At 47.2% G+C, this 11,885-nt stretch overlaps 7 protein-coding genes across 7 annotated transcripts; 3 read left to right on the top strand and 4 right to left on the bottom strand.

Moving 5' to 3' along the window:
- Nucleotides 1–986: 986 nt before the first annotated feature.
- Nucleotides 987–1,509, top strand: SERLADRAFT_476556 (uncharacterized protein; the record flags this gene model as incomplete). Its single annotated transcript, XM_007322298.1, has 2 exons — nt 987–1,076; nt 1,145–1,509. The coding sequence occupies one exon, from the start codon at nt 1,229–1,231 to the stop codon at nt 1,448–1,450; it is 222 nt and encodes a 73-aa protein (XP_007322360.1).
- A 12-nt stretch (nt 1,510–1,521) lies between these two features.
- Nucleotides 1,522–3,377, top strand: SERLADRAFT_476558 (uncharacterized protein; the record flags this gene model as incomplete). The annotated part of the gene is made up of 2 exons (XM_007322299.1): nt 1,522–2,094; nt 2,146–3,377. 2 exons carry the CDS (start codon nt 1,793–1,795, stop codon nt 3,200–3,202), a joined length of 1,359 nt encoding a protein of 452 aa, XP_007322361.1.
- A 223-nt stretch (nt 3,378–3,600) lies between these two features.
- Nucleotides 3,601–4,268, bottom strand: Ndufb11 (Ndufb11, NADH dehydrogenase 1 beta subcomplex subunit; the record flags this gene model as incomplete). Its single annotated transcript, XM_007322300.1, has 3 exons — nt 3,601–3,813; nt 3,876–3,991; nt 4,058–4,268. 3 exons carry the CDS (start codon nt 4,181–4,183, stop codon nt 3,729–3,731), a joined length of 327 nt encoding a protein of 108 aa, XP_007322362.1.
- A 55-nt stretch (nt 4,269–4,323) lies between these two features.
- Nucleotides 4,324–6,147, bottom strand: SERLADRAFT_399193 (uncharacterized protein; the record flags this gene model as incomplete). Its single annotated transcript, XM_007322301.1, has 7 exons — nt 4,324–4,500; nt 4,558–4,704; nt 4,769–4,898; nt 4,958–5,205; nt 5,262–5,600; nt 5,663–5,932; nt 6,019–6,147. 7 exons carry the CDS (start codon nt 6,061–6,063, stop codon nt 4,486–4,488), a joined length of 1,194 nt encoding a protein of 397 aa, XP_007322363.1.
- Nucleotides 6,148–7,163: 1,016 nt separating this feature from the next.
- Nucleotides 7,164–8,388, bottom strand: SERLADRAFT_441760 (uncharacterized protein; the record flags this gene model as incomplete). The annotated part of the gene is made up of 7 exons (XM_007322302.1): nt 7,164–7,319; nt 7,370–7,375; nt 7,430–7,519; nt 7,572–7,615; nt 7,670–7,781; nt 7,836–7,866; nt 7,925–8,388. 7 exons carry the CDS (start codon nt 8,386–8,388, stop codon nt 7,164–7,166), a joined length of 903 nt encoding a protein of 300 aa, XP_007322364.1.
- Nucleotides 8,389–8,997: 609 nt separating this feature from the next.
- Nucleotides 8,998–9,404, bottom strand: SERLADRAFT_476568 (uncharacterized protein; the record flags this gene model as incomplete). The annotated part of the gene is made up of 1 exon (XM_007322303.1): nt 8,998–9,404. The coding sequence occupies one exon, from the start codon at nt 9,184–9,186 to the stop codon at nt 9,004–9,006; it is 183 nt and encodes a 60-aa protein (XP_007322365.1).
- A 108-nt stretch (nt 9,405–9,512) lies between these two features.
- On the top strand, nt 9,513–11,759 carry SERLADRAFT_417689 (uncharacterized protein; the record flags this gene model as incomplete). The annotated part of the gene is made up of 4 exons (XM_007322304.1): nt 9,513–9,703; nt 9,757–10,915; nt 10,973–11,182; nt 11,239–11,759. Coding segments are annotated over 4 exons (1,640 nt in total), but the record flags the coding sequence as incomplete, so codon positions are not given.
- Between the last annotated feature and the right edge of the window lie 126 nt (nt 11,760–11,885).

Raw genomic sequence — 11,885 nt, forward strand, 5'->3', positions numbered from 1 at the left:
GAGGCATTCAGGGCATTCACTCCCTTAGTTGACAAAGAAGTAAGCGGAGAGCTCCGCTTGGAGCCCAAATATCGAAGCCCTGGAGTAAATTCTCCAGCCATCCACTGAATAAGCGTTTCATTTCGTCTAGCCCGATCAGACGAGTCTGGGCAACAGCGCAGCTACCGAGCCGGCAAGCCCGTAATCCCATGGTTTGAAGCATGGGACTCAGCTGCGAATCATAGATATTCCGACCGGTTTCTTATTGAGAGAGCTGTGAAAAGTGCGGGAATCCCGGTTAAATGAACAACGATGGTACGATGATACCTTGTAGACCTTCTGGATTTGTGGTTGTGTGCAGTATGTAGGGGTGAGCTAATCGTAGAAGATAATGTCACTCAGACGATAGTCGTCGAGTGAAAGTGTATGGTTCAGCGAGGCGCTGACTGTATCCTGCCGCCGTTTTTCTCACCTCAAATCTATCTTTACCTCAAGCCAAATAAGATCTAAGAGCATGTCATCAGGTCTACGATGGTTGATGTACACAAGATACATACAGGCATTGATTCCCCTCAATGCGAAGTTGAACGCGTCACGGGAATTGGCTATCTGACGCTAACAGGAAAGTAGTTTACACGTATCAATCTTTCTAGAAAGATAGATGTACACGATAGCGAAAAATCAGAATTGCATTTGAACTCTACTAGAAAAGCTCACCCATGATTTAAGTTTCTTCGCTCAACAGCTTATCATTCGATTAATGGATCATTGCTTGACTCAATATGAATACCTTCTTTCACTGGCATGTCAAAGCAGAAGAAGCCGTTGTGGTGGTCACGGTGTTTTGGAAGTTCATTTCCACACTTAAGCTTGGTGGCGTCGTGTCCGCCTGGGGAAAAGCCCAGTCACGTGCGTTGGCGTAATGCCGCTGACTGTGCGGACTTGCAACTTCAAGCAAGTTGAAGCTTTGAAGGTACTCATACACATGTCACTGGCGTACAAAGAGCGGACACATCTTTAACAATCGTTATGGGCGACATTACCATCCTTTCAATTACATTCTCTTATTTTCTTTGTCCACCTGCTTCTGCCTCTAGGTACTATTCCATCTATGTCTTTGACCAATCAACCACGCTCACAGTTTGATTGCTATATTGGACGCCAGAATGTTATATTGCTTGCATCCACTTTATATCATTGTGAAGAAGATACGAATTAGGAGTTGCCTTGATATGGCGAGTCTTAAAATATGACCCTCAACATCGCCTCATGTCTGGGCTTAATATGGGGCACATCGAGATCCCACATCGACTTCGTTTTCGACGCCACCTGGCTATCGAGTTCGTTGCTAGAAAGCATGGTCTCCGAGTCTAGCCCTTCTACCAGGGCAGCTGTCCCTACCAAAGACCAGTACCACCACTACATTCCCAGATTTATCCTGCGACGCTTCCAGGTCGGTCCCAGGAAGTAAGTGTCATAATGTTGCCCTAGTATTTTCATGTAAACAAGCCCCAGGACGAAAGCAGAACGAAAAAGAGAATACCGTCGAACGGGTATCGACCCAGAATATGTCCTTTGCTATGACTTTGTTGCAGGTACTTTAGATACCCAACCCATAGGCGGAGTATACGGCGTTCAAAACCTCTACAAAGACGTGCGTAACCTCGAAGATGTGAATGAGCTCGAAAAGAAACTTTCCGTGCTCGAAAGTGAAGCTGCCACAGTAATCGCCGATCTCCACAAAGTTCTGGACACAGGAAAATTCCACCTTAAACGTGGGGCACTCGAGAGACTTAGGAAATTTCTCTTCGTCATGCACTATCGTAAGGACGCATTATCTACCACCTACTTTCAGGAAGATCACCCGGAAAATGCTTGCGTACGGAAGTGGATGGAGAGTTTTAGGACAAGGAACGACCTACAATCCTCTGCGGATGTCTGGTTACATGTTCTTCGCTACTATCTGGATACGCCTCACTGGGAAATTATATCGCACGCCTCGAAGATACACAAAATGTATGGCAAGAATGGTTTCTTGGACTTATCTACCGGCTGTAGCGTCAATCCTGAGGCAGAGCATGTCCATAGCCTTGCCTATGAAACACAGGCTGATCGGTACTTCCTCTGTATATGGAGGGCAGCAGACGGGGAGGAATTCATCCTTAGTCAAAATGGATTCGGTTTGTGGGAGGGTTCAGCCGCAGGATCGCCAGGGCTCCACCGCCTATATGTGGTCAGTCCTCAGATTGCTATCATCTTGAGGAGTATACTCTTGCGTCCAGAAACACTGGAAAACCGCAACCATAGCGTTGAGTTAAGCAGTGCCTTGACGGATATCAATCAACATCCTCCTACACCTTCATACAGGAACGGTGACAAAGTGCTCCACTACAACAACGAAGCAGACTTTGACCGATATAGAGCTTCAAAGGAGGCCGAGGAAGACACTTTTGCTTTCCAAATCACTATGCTCACACCATCACAGACCCACGCCATCAATGCCATTATACTCAAAAACACGCGGCCTACTGGATATGTCACGTTTATCTCGAAAGATGCGATGCTCAATACTACTCGTAAATTCTGTAGTCACTTCTTCAACTTTTTCCGATTTCCAAAATACGAACTACTCCTCCCTCACTTAACGAAGTTTTATTGTTCGCCACTTTCCCGTGGCCATTTCACGAGAGACCAGTATGATGAACTGGCATCAGTCATTTTTGACAATTGTACCGATGCCAAAATTTGGTCTCTCCTGCGATCAATCGTTGATGAAGCTTTCAACTTTACTTCAGAATACAACAAAGCATACCGCATGTTCCTACTCTGCTCTACAGAAAGCCCGCCCCCCACATGTATCTTTGCAGAGCGGTATCGTCAGGTGATATCTACGAGTACCGGAAGCATGACGGGAGTTTTCGGGCCCCCTCCCCGCACACTTCGCCCACAGCCATCATTGAAACTCGTCGAGACTCTGCCTCAGCAAGAATCTAACGCGCTTTTCAAAGTCATGAGTAACATGTTGGCGCGACTTGGCTTAGTCTTTGAAAAGACAGACGGCTTATCGCCCGATGAAGCTGCCTTGGATGAACTCTTGCACAAGGTAGTAGTTGTGGGCATTTTATCGTGGTTGGGGAAGAATAGGCATGACTATGTAAATGCCGTGGTGAAGGTCGCTGGATTTATGACCGGTCAGCCTACCTTACAATTATTTGAAAAATGATCAACGCTCCCTCATTGTTTCCAAACTCCGAGCTGAAACTCATGGTGCCGCCGCCACAATCATTTAGTTACGTTGTCATTTTACTCGATATATATATTGCATGCTGGACTGCAAGTATGCGTCTTCCTGGAGTTCATGCATATGCCAGTGTTAGCAGTCTGTAATATATATCGATGGGAACAATAACTATTATCTGGTGCTTTTCCCTCAACCGTCTGTGCAGCGCAGAAGGGGCAGTGAGACACTTTGAACAGAGTACTATTACTGCTGTTTTTGCTGAAAGTGTTGACAAGTTTAGCCTGCAAAGATATTGTAGCCGATACTGCTTCAACCTTCGCATTGTTGAGAAGCAGCGAAGCAAAGTAAAAGATAATCCTTTCTGGACTCAGCAGTGGTTCCGGATGAGAAATATCCTTTGATATTTGGGTGAAAGCGAGATTAGTCTACGACATGATGCTTTGCGGCACCAGAATGTGGATATCGATAGGACCAGTGTTCAACGACCTCGGAGTCACGGTAATGACGCCTAGGAAGAATTGGGTTCATATTTATACTTCTCTCCTCTCGCCTCCATTCTCTCCTTAGCCTCTTTCAAGGCCCACGACTGTATGCTGAAAACACCAAAACCATTCAGACTCTCCAGCCCGAAAGGAGGAACGGCACCATCACTCACCTGGTGTCGGGTTTATAGTACAGCAACACCGTAGCCATCGCCATCGAGCCAAACATCCCGACATACCAAATCGTTTCCCAGTCTTCCTTTACTCGTTTCTGCCCGGGAGGTAGAGGCTTTAAGAGGATGGAGAAATGAGCTCCAGTTGAATTTTTATCTGCAGACGAGAAGTGATATAATACCTTTTCGCCGAACAACCATCCGGTGGGCTCGTTGTACTGGGGCGGCCCATGTGAAGCAAAACGCTGGCCTTGAACGCGTCGAGGTATTTGTGCTCGCAGCACACGCAGAGATGTGGCTGACAGCATGGACGTTACTGGAGAAATGGTAGTTTTATGAGACAGCTTGTCCGAACGTCAGTAGGTGACCTGCAGCACGGAATAAGCCGGCACCAGTACCACCGACGACTCGGAGTCACACTTTTCGCTTATCGTTCACACATATCATAGAAGATTATAGCACTCGAGCATTGTATTTTATTTCGTCGCCACGAATACCATAATAGTACTAAAAAAAGATGCTAAAGAGTCTATGATAGTCATAGCGCGAGTGTGATAAAACACGGCACGCTGAATAACAGCAGTTACAACATCGTCACCATCCCTCCACATTAGTAGTAGTGGACCTACGACACAAGATCAACTCAGAACAACGATGTCAATAAGCAAAAAGATGGACACACCTCGTCCTTCTCACGACCTCGCATGAACGGCGGCTCAGTACCCTTATAGTATATGTCAGTCCAGAGGTCCTTGAGGAGTGGCTCAGGTGATTGTTTGGCTTCCTCAACAGCCTCGTCGACTTCGGCTTTAGCGTTCTTGTCGAGTTGCTGCAGGCGGCGAAGGAAGAGTGAGTATGTATGTATGCATTTTAGGACATCGATAGAAAGCCACCTTAAGCTCTTGTTCCGATGCAAGACCCCATTCCTCGATGTAACGTTGAAGACCTCTGATAGGGTCCTGAGTGCTACGCATCCTTTGGACTTCCTCACGAGTACGGTAGGTAGTACCGGGATCAGACATACTGCATGCGTTAACAAATAAATAACCCCAACTTCAAAGATAAAGAAAGGGAGGACTCACGAGTGACCACCATAACGGTAAGTGACGAACTCCATGAGGAGCGGGCCATTGCCCTCAGTGACCCATTTGCGAGCGTATTGAACGGCATTGCGCGTGGCAATAATGTCCATTCCATTAACTTGAAGACCAGGGATCTTGTCACCACGAGTGAAGTACTCTGTGTTAGAGGAGCTACGCTCGGCCGAGGTACCCATTCCGTACTTGTTGTTCTCACACACGAAAACAGCAGGGAGATTCCACAGTTTAGCCTACGTTGCACGAGATAGTGTTAAAGTAAAGCCAAGAATACAGGAAAGGTCCTTACCATGTTGAATGCCTCGAACACTTGACCCTGGTTACTGGCACCGTCACCGTAGAGGGCGAATGTAGCGGTGTTGTTGCCGAGGTATTTTTGTGCGAAAGCGATTCCAGCACCGACTGGCACTTGAGCACCGACTATACCATTTCCACCGAAGAATGAAGGTGTGAAGATGTGCATAGATCCACCCTTTCCGTGTGACATGCCTGCCTGACGGCCAAGAAGCTCAGCGATAACACCCTTGATAGTGCCGCCACGCATAACAGCGAAAGGGTGACACCGGTAAGCAGTGATGACTCGGTCTTTGGGCGTGATACCGTACTCCAGACCAACAGCCACAGCTTCCTGTAGACATTCACCAAAAGTTGAGCAACTGGACGACGATAAGCCTGGAAAAGGAGAATCACCTGACCGATAGCCAAATGGCAGAATCCACGGATGAGTTTAGCCTTGTACAGAGCGTCAGCAGCCATCTCCATGCGACGCATGGTCTGCATGTCCTTGTACATCGACATGAGTTCGTCCTTTTTCACCTCTACCTCAAACGAGGGAGTGTCGCAGAGGTACGAGCGATACGAGTCCTCATGGAGTTTTACAGTGAATGGTTTGGAGTGGTCTGACGGGTGCTCCTGTAGCTGCGTCGTGTCGGCCGATGTCTGGATGGCTCGAACGAAAGGCTATGACGAGAAAAAGAAAAATAGATTTTCAGCATTGAAAAATATGTTTTTTTTTTCGGTATGTATATGCACTGAGGAGTACTTACAATGCGACGGGGCACACGGGGCCGTATCCTTGCTAGTGAGGCCATTTTGAAGAGAAGAAAGAGATGGGACGTGTCAAGTAACAGGACGATGGGACGACGCGCTGTTGGCTCACAAAATTCGGGTCCACGCGGAAGAAAACGTGGGACACGGTCCGCCACACCCCGTCTCTCATGCTTGTCTTGCGGCCGTCAACAAAACCACTTATATCGTGTATCTCTTAACCACGGGGCTCAAAGTTGGACGTGTCTCGTAGATGCATATGACTGGGCTAGGTTTAGTGCTGGACCAACACATTATTTCCAACAGTTGGTCATTTTAACACTTTCTCAACGCTCAGCCTGAAAGTCACCTGTATTGCTCTCAAATGACATCTTCTCGATCAAAACTACAATCTATGTCTGTTCTATCTTCGACATCCAACATATGGGCTCGAGTTAACTCCTGGATTATTTTAAACGATCCTATCTCTAAGCCCTGAAAAGGAATATCACCGTGTCAACCGTACTTCCAGATCGCTTCGATTTACCATGGTGACCTGACCACCAAGACACTCGCTCGAGATTTCGCGCGCAAAGGCTTCGCAACTGAACCCTTGGGTCCATGGTCTTCATCAAGGGTAGACTAGTATTTTGTTACTCGACCCATCCAAATGGCCGTCACTATCAACCGGACTGTTTCCAGAATAGCGATCATCAAATTTGCGACCAGACCAGATTGGGCACTAATTGTAGAATTTTGGGTCAAGATCATCCTTGTCTAGGCCGGTAATAACAACTTGAAGGTGGCGATGGCATTATCGCTGGGATGAGGACGGCAGCGCTTTATCTTGTTCATACAGAAGTAACCTGCTTCCAAGGATATGTGGGGTCTGCGTTGGGTCTCCGATTTTTTACATCGCTCACCGCCTCTGCTCTACTCCGAGTCGTGCGACTACCGTAATGTTCATTTAAATCGACACATGTGTTGTTTTAAAGGTCAATAACGACTCACAGTATCTGATCTGAGCACGCCTGAATGCATTAATGATCACAGATCAGCTGTTAAACCAATGCTATAACTTTCAGTCAATGCAGCAAGTAGGTTCTAAAAAGGACCATAGAATACAAAAAACTGCCACACGTATGTGGTCATAGAATTGGTTGAATCATTCCACTGGCTTCTGTTCTACTCGATCCAACAGCAAGTTCTCGCGGATTTTCTCTATATCTGCGCTTTGTAAATCTGTATGTGTTATCAAATAATTTTCTGCCCCACCAAACTTTTCCCGTATTATCGCTAGCGTCGCTTTCATTGTCGCAGACTAGAGCAGATCATGAGCATTGAAAGTGGCCAGAGCTGTGGTGTACTTACTTTGCACTAGGAATCATCACCCTAGAGGATTCCCCGATATGCTGGTTGAAATTATCGAACATGCTTATGAAGCTCGGCATGGGAGAACCTAGGCCCAAGGCTCGACAGAGCATAATCATAAATGATATCATAATCGTCAACCCCGAGGATCTAGAGTTCGAGAACGTTAACTTACCACACAAAGTGGCAGTGGTTGTCATACCTTTAGAAGCAGAGCTATCGCTATCCCCGTCCTATCTTTCCCAACTGAATTCAAAGTTGGTAGTAAGAAGTGTCATGTATCGCAAGGAGAAGACTAACCAGAGCAATGAACTAGAACAGGTACATTGGGCTTGTCTCTGAGATGAGTGAAGAAAAGCTCGAAGGCTTTTCCTGATCTTTCCAGTATCATGGTGTACGTCGTCGTGAATGCCTACAGTACCGACCGGTTAGCGCGTTTACTTCCCGTCAAGGGAACAGAACAGACCTCCAATGGAGTTGTTTGGAAGTTCTCGAGCCTAAGGCGAGCACATCGTCGTTTGTATACCTCTACAGAAATGTGCGGAACAAACTCACATCTCAGTTACCTGCGGGGTGCTTTCAGCCTGTTGGACTTCTGAAGGAACCGATAACCATTGGACACCCGGCAAGCCGGGGATAACGTCGCAACCATGCTCTAAGCGCACATCAACGACAGTTTTGATACCACGTTCCATAAACTGTATTTTTCCTTCCTCTGTGATACCCTTGGGATTGGCAGACCGATAGACGAGGTGTTTATTGACCTTGACGGAAGGAGACCGGCGAAAATCACCTATTGTGCGGATATTGGCAACGCCATCGATGTCGACGAAAGGCGGGGGCAATGGATAGCAAGATTTTGCGATTTTTGTGGGATCTATAATTTGAAAGATGATGTCCATATCGATATCGATACAACAAGGTCGATCAAAGGCACCCATCGCGCTGATGCTATCGACGCTGTCAATAACGACAGATGACAGGGTTGATGCGACTGAGGACCGTGTTTCCTGTTGCATGATTGGTGGTTTGAAAGAGAATGATAACTTCTGTGGACGAAGTTCGAAGGACTAATCTGATAATCTGAAAAGCCACAGATACTGGTATTAGACGAGGTCGATGGATTTGCAACGGAGGCTTTGTGAGTTCGACGTCGAAAAAAGAGGATAAGAGGCTTCTGGAAAACTGTGACAGATTATCGTACTTATACCTGGGTCTCGTGCACTAGCTTAAACCATACCGTATGAGTTCCAGCTCCTGGAAATCCATCGAACCGAACAAGGCCTGATATCTCTGAGAGTGCTGAGTATGCTTTGCTCTGTGCATATCTTATATTAGTTATCAAGGACGTCACAATCAGTCATGCAAGTCAAGAGAGCCATGTGCAGCGTTCACATTCCGACCCACATGAGTCCAGCCAGGACGTAAGGCTCTGGAATTGCCTTTTCAAACGAACTGCACGTTTCACCGACACACCAAATGATAGCTATTACTCACCTGATTATGATCGTAATTCGCTTTGAGTGAGAAGCGGGTCGATTCCCATTCGTCCAGTTCATGGCGCTATAACCCCATGGGATGCCCCTCGCATCAAGACGAAGAGGGCTTTGTTAGGTTTTACGATACTTCTCGCATCACGAGTGGACCCGTGTACAAATGTTTTTGTACCGTGGTGATATAGACGATGAACGCGTGTCTGCACTGCCAGAGTCACTCGAATGCCATGAAGGAACGGCCCATATCTCAGGCCCGTCCGTAAGTCTCATCCTCGCTCTCATAATGGTTTTGATATCCCAGTGACAGTTCAAGCGTTCCATGGAGGATGACCCAAGATAATAACCTTGAACTTTGGGGGAAATAGCAGATCGAGGCTCAGAGATCACCCATGTCGCTTCGCGTCCTTGAAAGATTCCCTCTCAGCTGGCTCAGAGGCGGAGGTTGCTCACCAAGGATGTCTATGTTCTAAAGGATGCCACAACCATAGCTCAGAGGATACTGCCAACTTTCCAGGTGCATTGATAGTTGTCAGTACCGTGACTATGTAAAATCGGGCGTTGCAAGCTAGAAACGGAGTTTGTATCCGAATTCACACGAAACAATGTGAGGTCGAGTCCTCGTGGCAAACTATAAGCTTCCATCCGAATCATGTTTAAAAAGAGTCACCTCAGCATTCCGAGCCCCAAGATGCTCAGAGACTCTTCATCTGCGACGTCCCTCCAGCCTCTGGATTATCTTCAAACAAGCCCCGTAAGAGGTCAGCTTGAGGCATACAGTGATACCACAAGAACTGGCTGGAGGTTTCTACAGTGCACCGACACGCCTAATGAGCTGAAGGTTAGTTGTCGGTAGTAGATCGTCCCATCAGTTTTTAATCTCTCGCGCATTAGGTGCTCTTGCCACCTCGAACTGCTCTGCTTTACGGTCAACTTCTTAAAGCGGAGACCTCCGAGCTGGCCAAGCTTCAACATGCGTCTTGGGACCGTATCTTAGAAATCAGGCATCTGAAGGATCGTATGATCAGAAAATGTCAGAGACTTGTTCAGTCATACTCTCAGGCGACATCATCTGCCATCCCTCCCTTTCTTACCCTCCACGCACCGTCCGACTTTCGTATGAAGGAGATGGAAAAGTGGATTCGGCGACAAGAGTCGCATTTCTCCACTACGGAAATCTCGGTCAAAAAGAAATCGTCCGCTGACAAGACGAAATCGCGCAATTCGTCCTGCTGCAATCGCTGCGCAATGAATGCACATGTCACTCCCCATCACCACGTTTCTTCATCGCGTCGCGTATCTATGCTTTCCAGTTCTTCACACCGTTCGCCTGTTGTAGAACGGAGTTCTTCTAAACCACCCACTGCTCGCGCGTCTCCCTCTACGAAAGCGAAAGTCGCCAGTAAACGTTCACATTCGTCATCCCCCGCACGTTCTACCGTTATTCGGGAAGCTCACGAGGAGAGGAGTGTGGTTCACGAAAACAGGACTCATTACCATAGTGAGACGCTTGAGAGCAGGATGTACGATAGTACGCATCTGCAAAGTCGCAAAACACACGACGCCAAGCATCGTGTTGTTTCGGACGATACACAAAATTTCCATCTTGAACTCAGTCCGCCTCGTCACGCACCTCAAATTAATCACGAAAGCGAGGCTATCACTGTCGGTCTCCTGGCTACTTCTCCAGAGCCGCTACCACATCCATATCGTGGCTCGACTTCCACCGATTTCTTGCCTCTTGGCGCGTCGCTAGAGCTATCTGAAGATTACGATAGAGTTCCTGCGTTGCCCATCATTAATTCTTATACTAGAGCAAACGAAGAAGGCCCGTCTTCTTCACCGTCCCCACCATCGGAGAAAGAGGATGATGCTCCTGGAGAGAACGGGACAGCTCCACCATTGCGCCGACGAAGCAGTCTCAAGCGTAGTGGCAGCGCGCTACGACTGAGTATGAACTACTCGAATAAGACTGTCTCTTGGGCGATGGATCGTGACTGGACGGACCAAATGCTGAAGTATGAATTCGCCACTGGCGAAGTGGACGAAATCGGTTAGTACCATTCAGATGTTATCGTCATGAAGTCCTGCTCACGCATGTGTTGCCCAGACCTGGAGTGGGATAGCATTTTTGCGAGATATCAAGAAGAGATGGCTGGAATGAAAGCCATGCGGAATAACGTTTCTCGCGCTCTCGGTTCTCTCCTTGCAGAAGCAGAAAAACTTCAGCGCGAGGACGAGGTGTTAAGAGATCAGGAAGACAGATTACGCCTTACGTTTGACCAGCTCGAGAATAAGCACAAGCAATATAGAACCAAGGGTGCGTCTGCATGTGTTTGAACTTACGTGTTTTACTAACTTGACCTTCATCTTCAGTCAAAGCTGCCCTTCAAGAGACTAAACAGGCCTTGACTTTATGCAGTGCCAAACGGAACGACGAGCTCCAGGCTTCTTAGAATTTCCCGCTTTCTTTTATCAGGTATATACCCGTCTCGTTAACTCGGATTTATTTGCTTTGCTCGATTGATTGATTGTTGTACGCATTTATGTTTTTTACTGTTGTGATCTGAATGATACTGACCGCGATCTTTCTGTCAACTGGGAGTGCGTGGTGGCTGTAAAGTTCTGTGTTGATCCACTCACCTGTTTTTACTGTCGGATATATGCAGTCATTCGGAGGCAGAGGGGCTTCATACCATCCAATCCAACAATGACGAATTACTGACGAATCATAAAAATTGCAGACTTCCCAGAAGAACGCTAAGGGCCAATTTTATGATTTTGGATAGTGCTGTGTGCGAGCACAGCCTGTGCAAAAATTCACGGATCATACGAGCTCGGATGCAGAGATATGTTCAAAGATTCCACTGATTGACGAGACCGAGGCCTTTTCTGATGTCCTCAGCTCTTGCCTTGGCTCTCGTGATCCGTTTTGCGTTTGCGTCCCTCTTGTTTCAAATGGAATTGCTGTGAACGCCACATCTCGTGAACAGGCAGCTTCTCAGAACTCCTATCATGTGAGT

Source organism: Serpula lacrymans (genome assembly GCF_000218685.1).
Source record: "Serpula lacrymans var. lacrymans S7.9 unplaced genomic scaffold SERLAscaffold_12, whole genome shotgun sequence".
Taxonomy (NCBI): Eukaryota; Fungi; Basidiomycota; class Agaricomycetes; order Boletales; family Serpulaceae; genus Serpula; species Serpula lacrymans.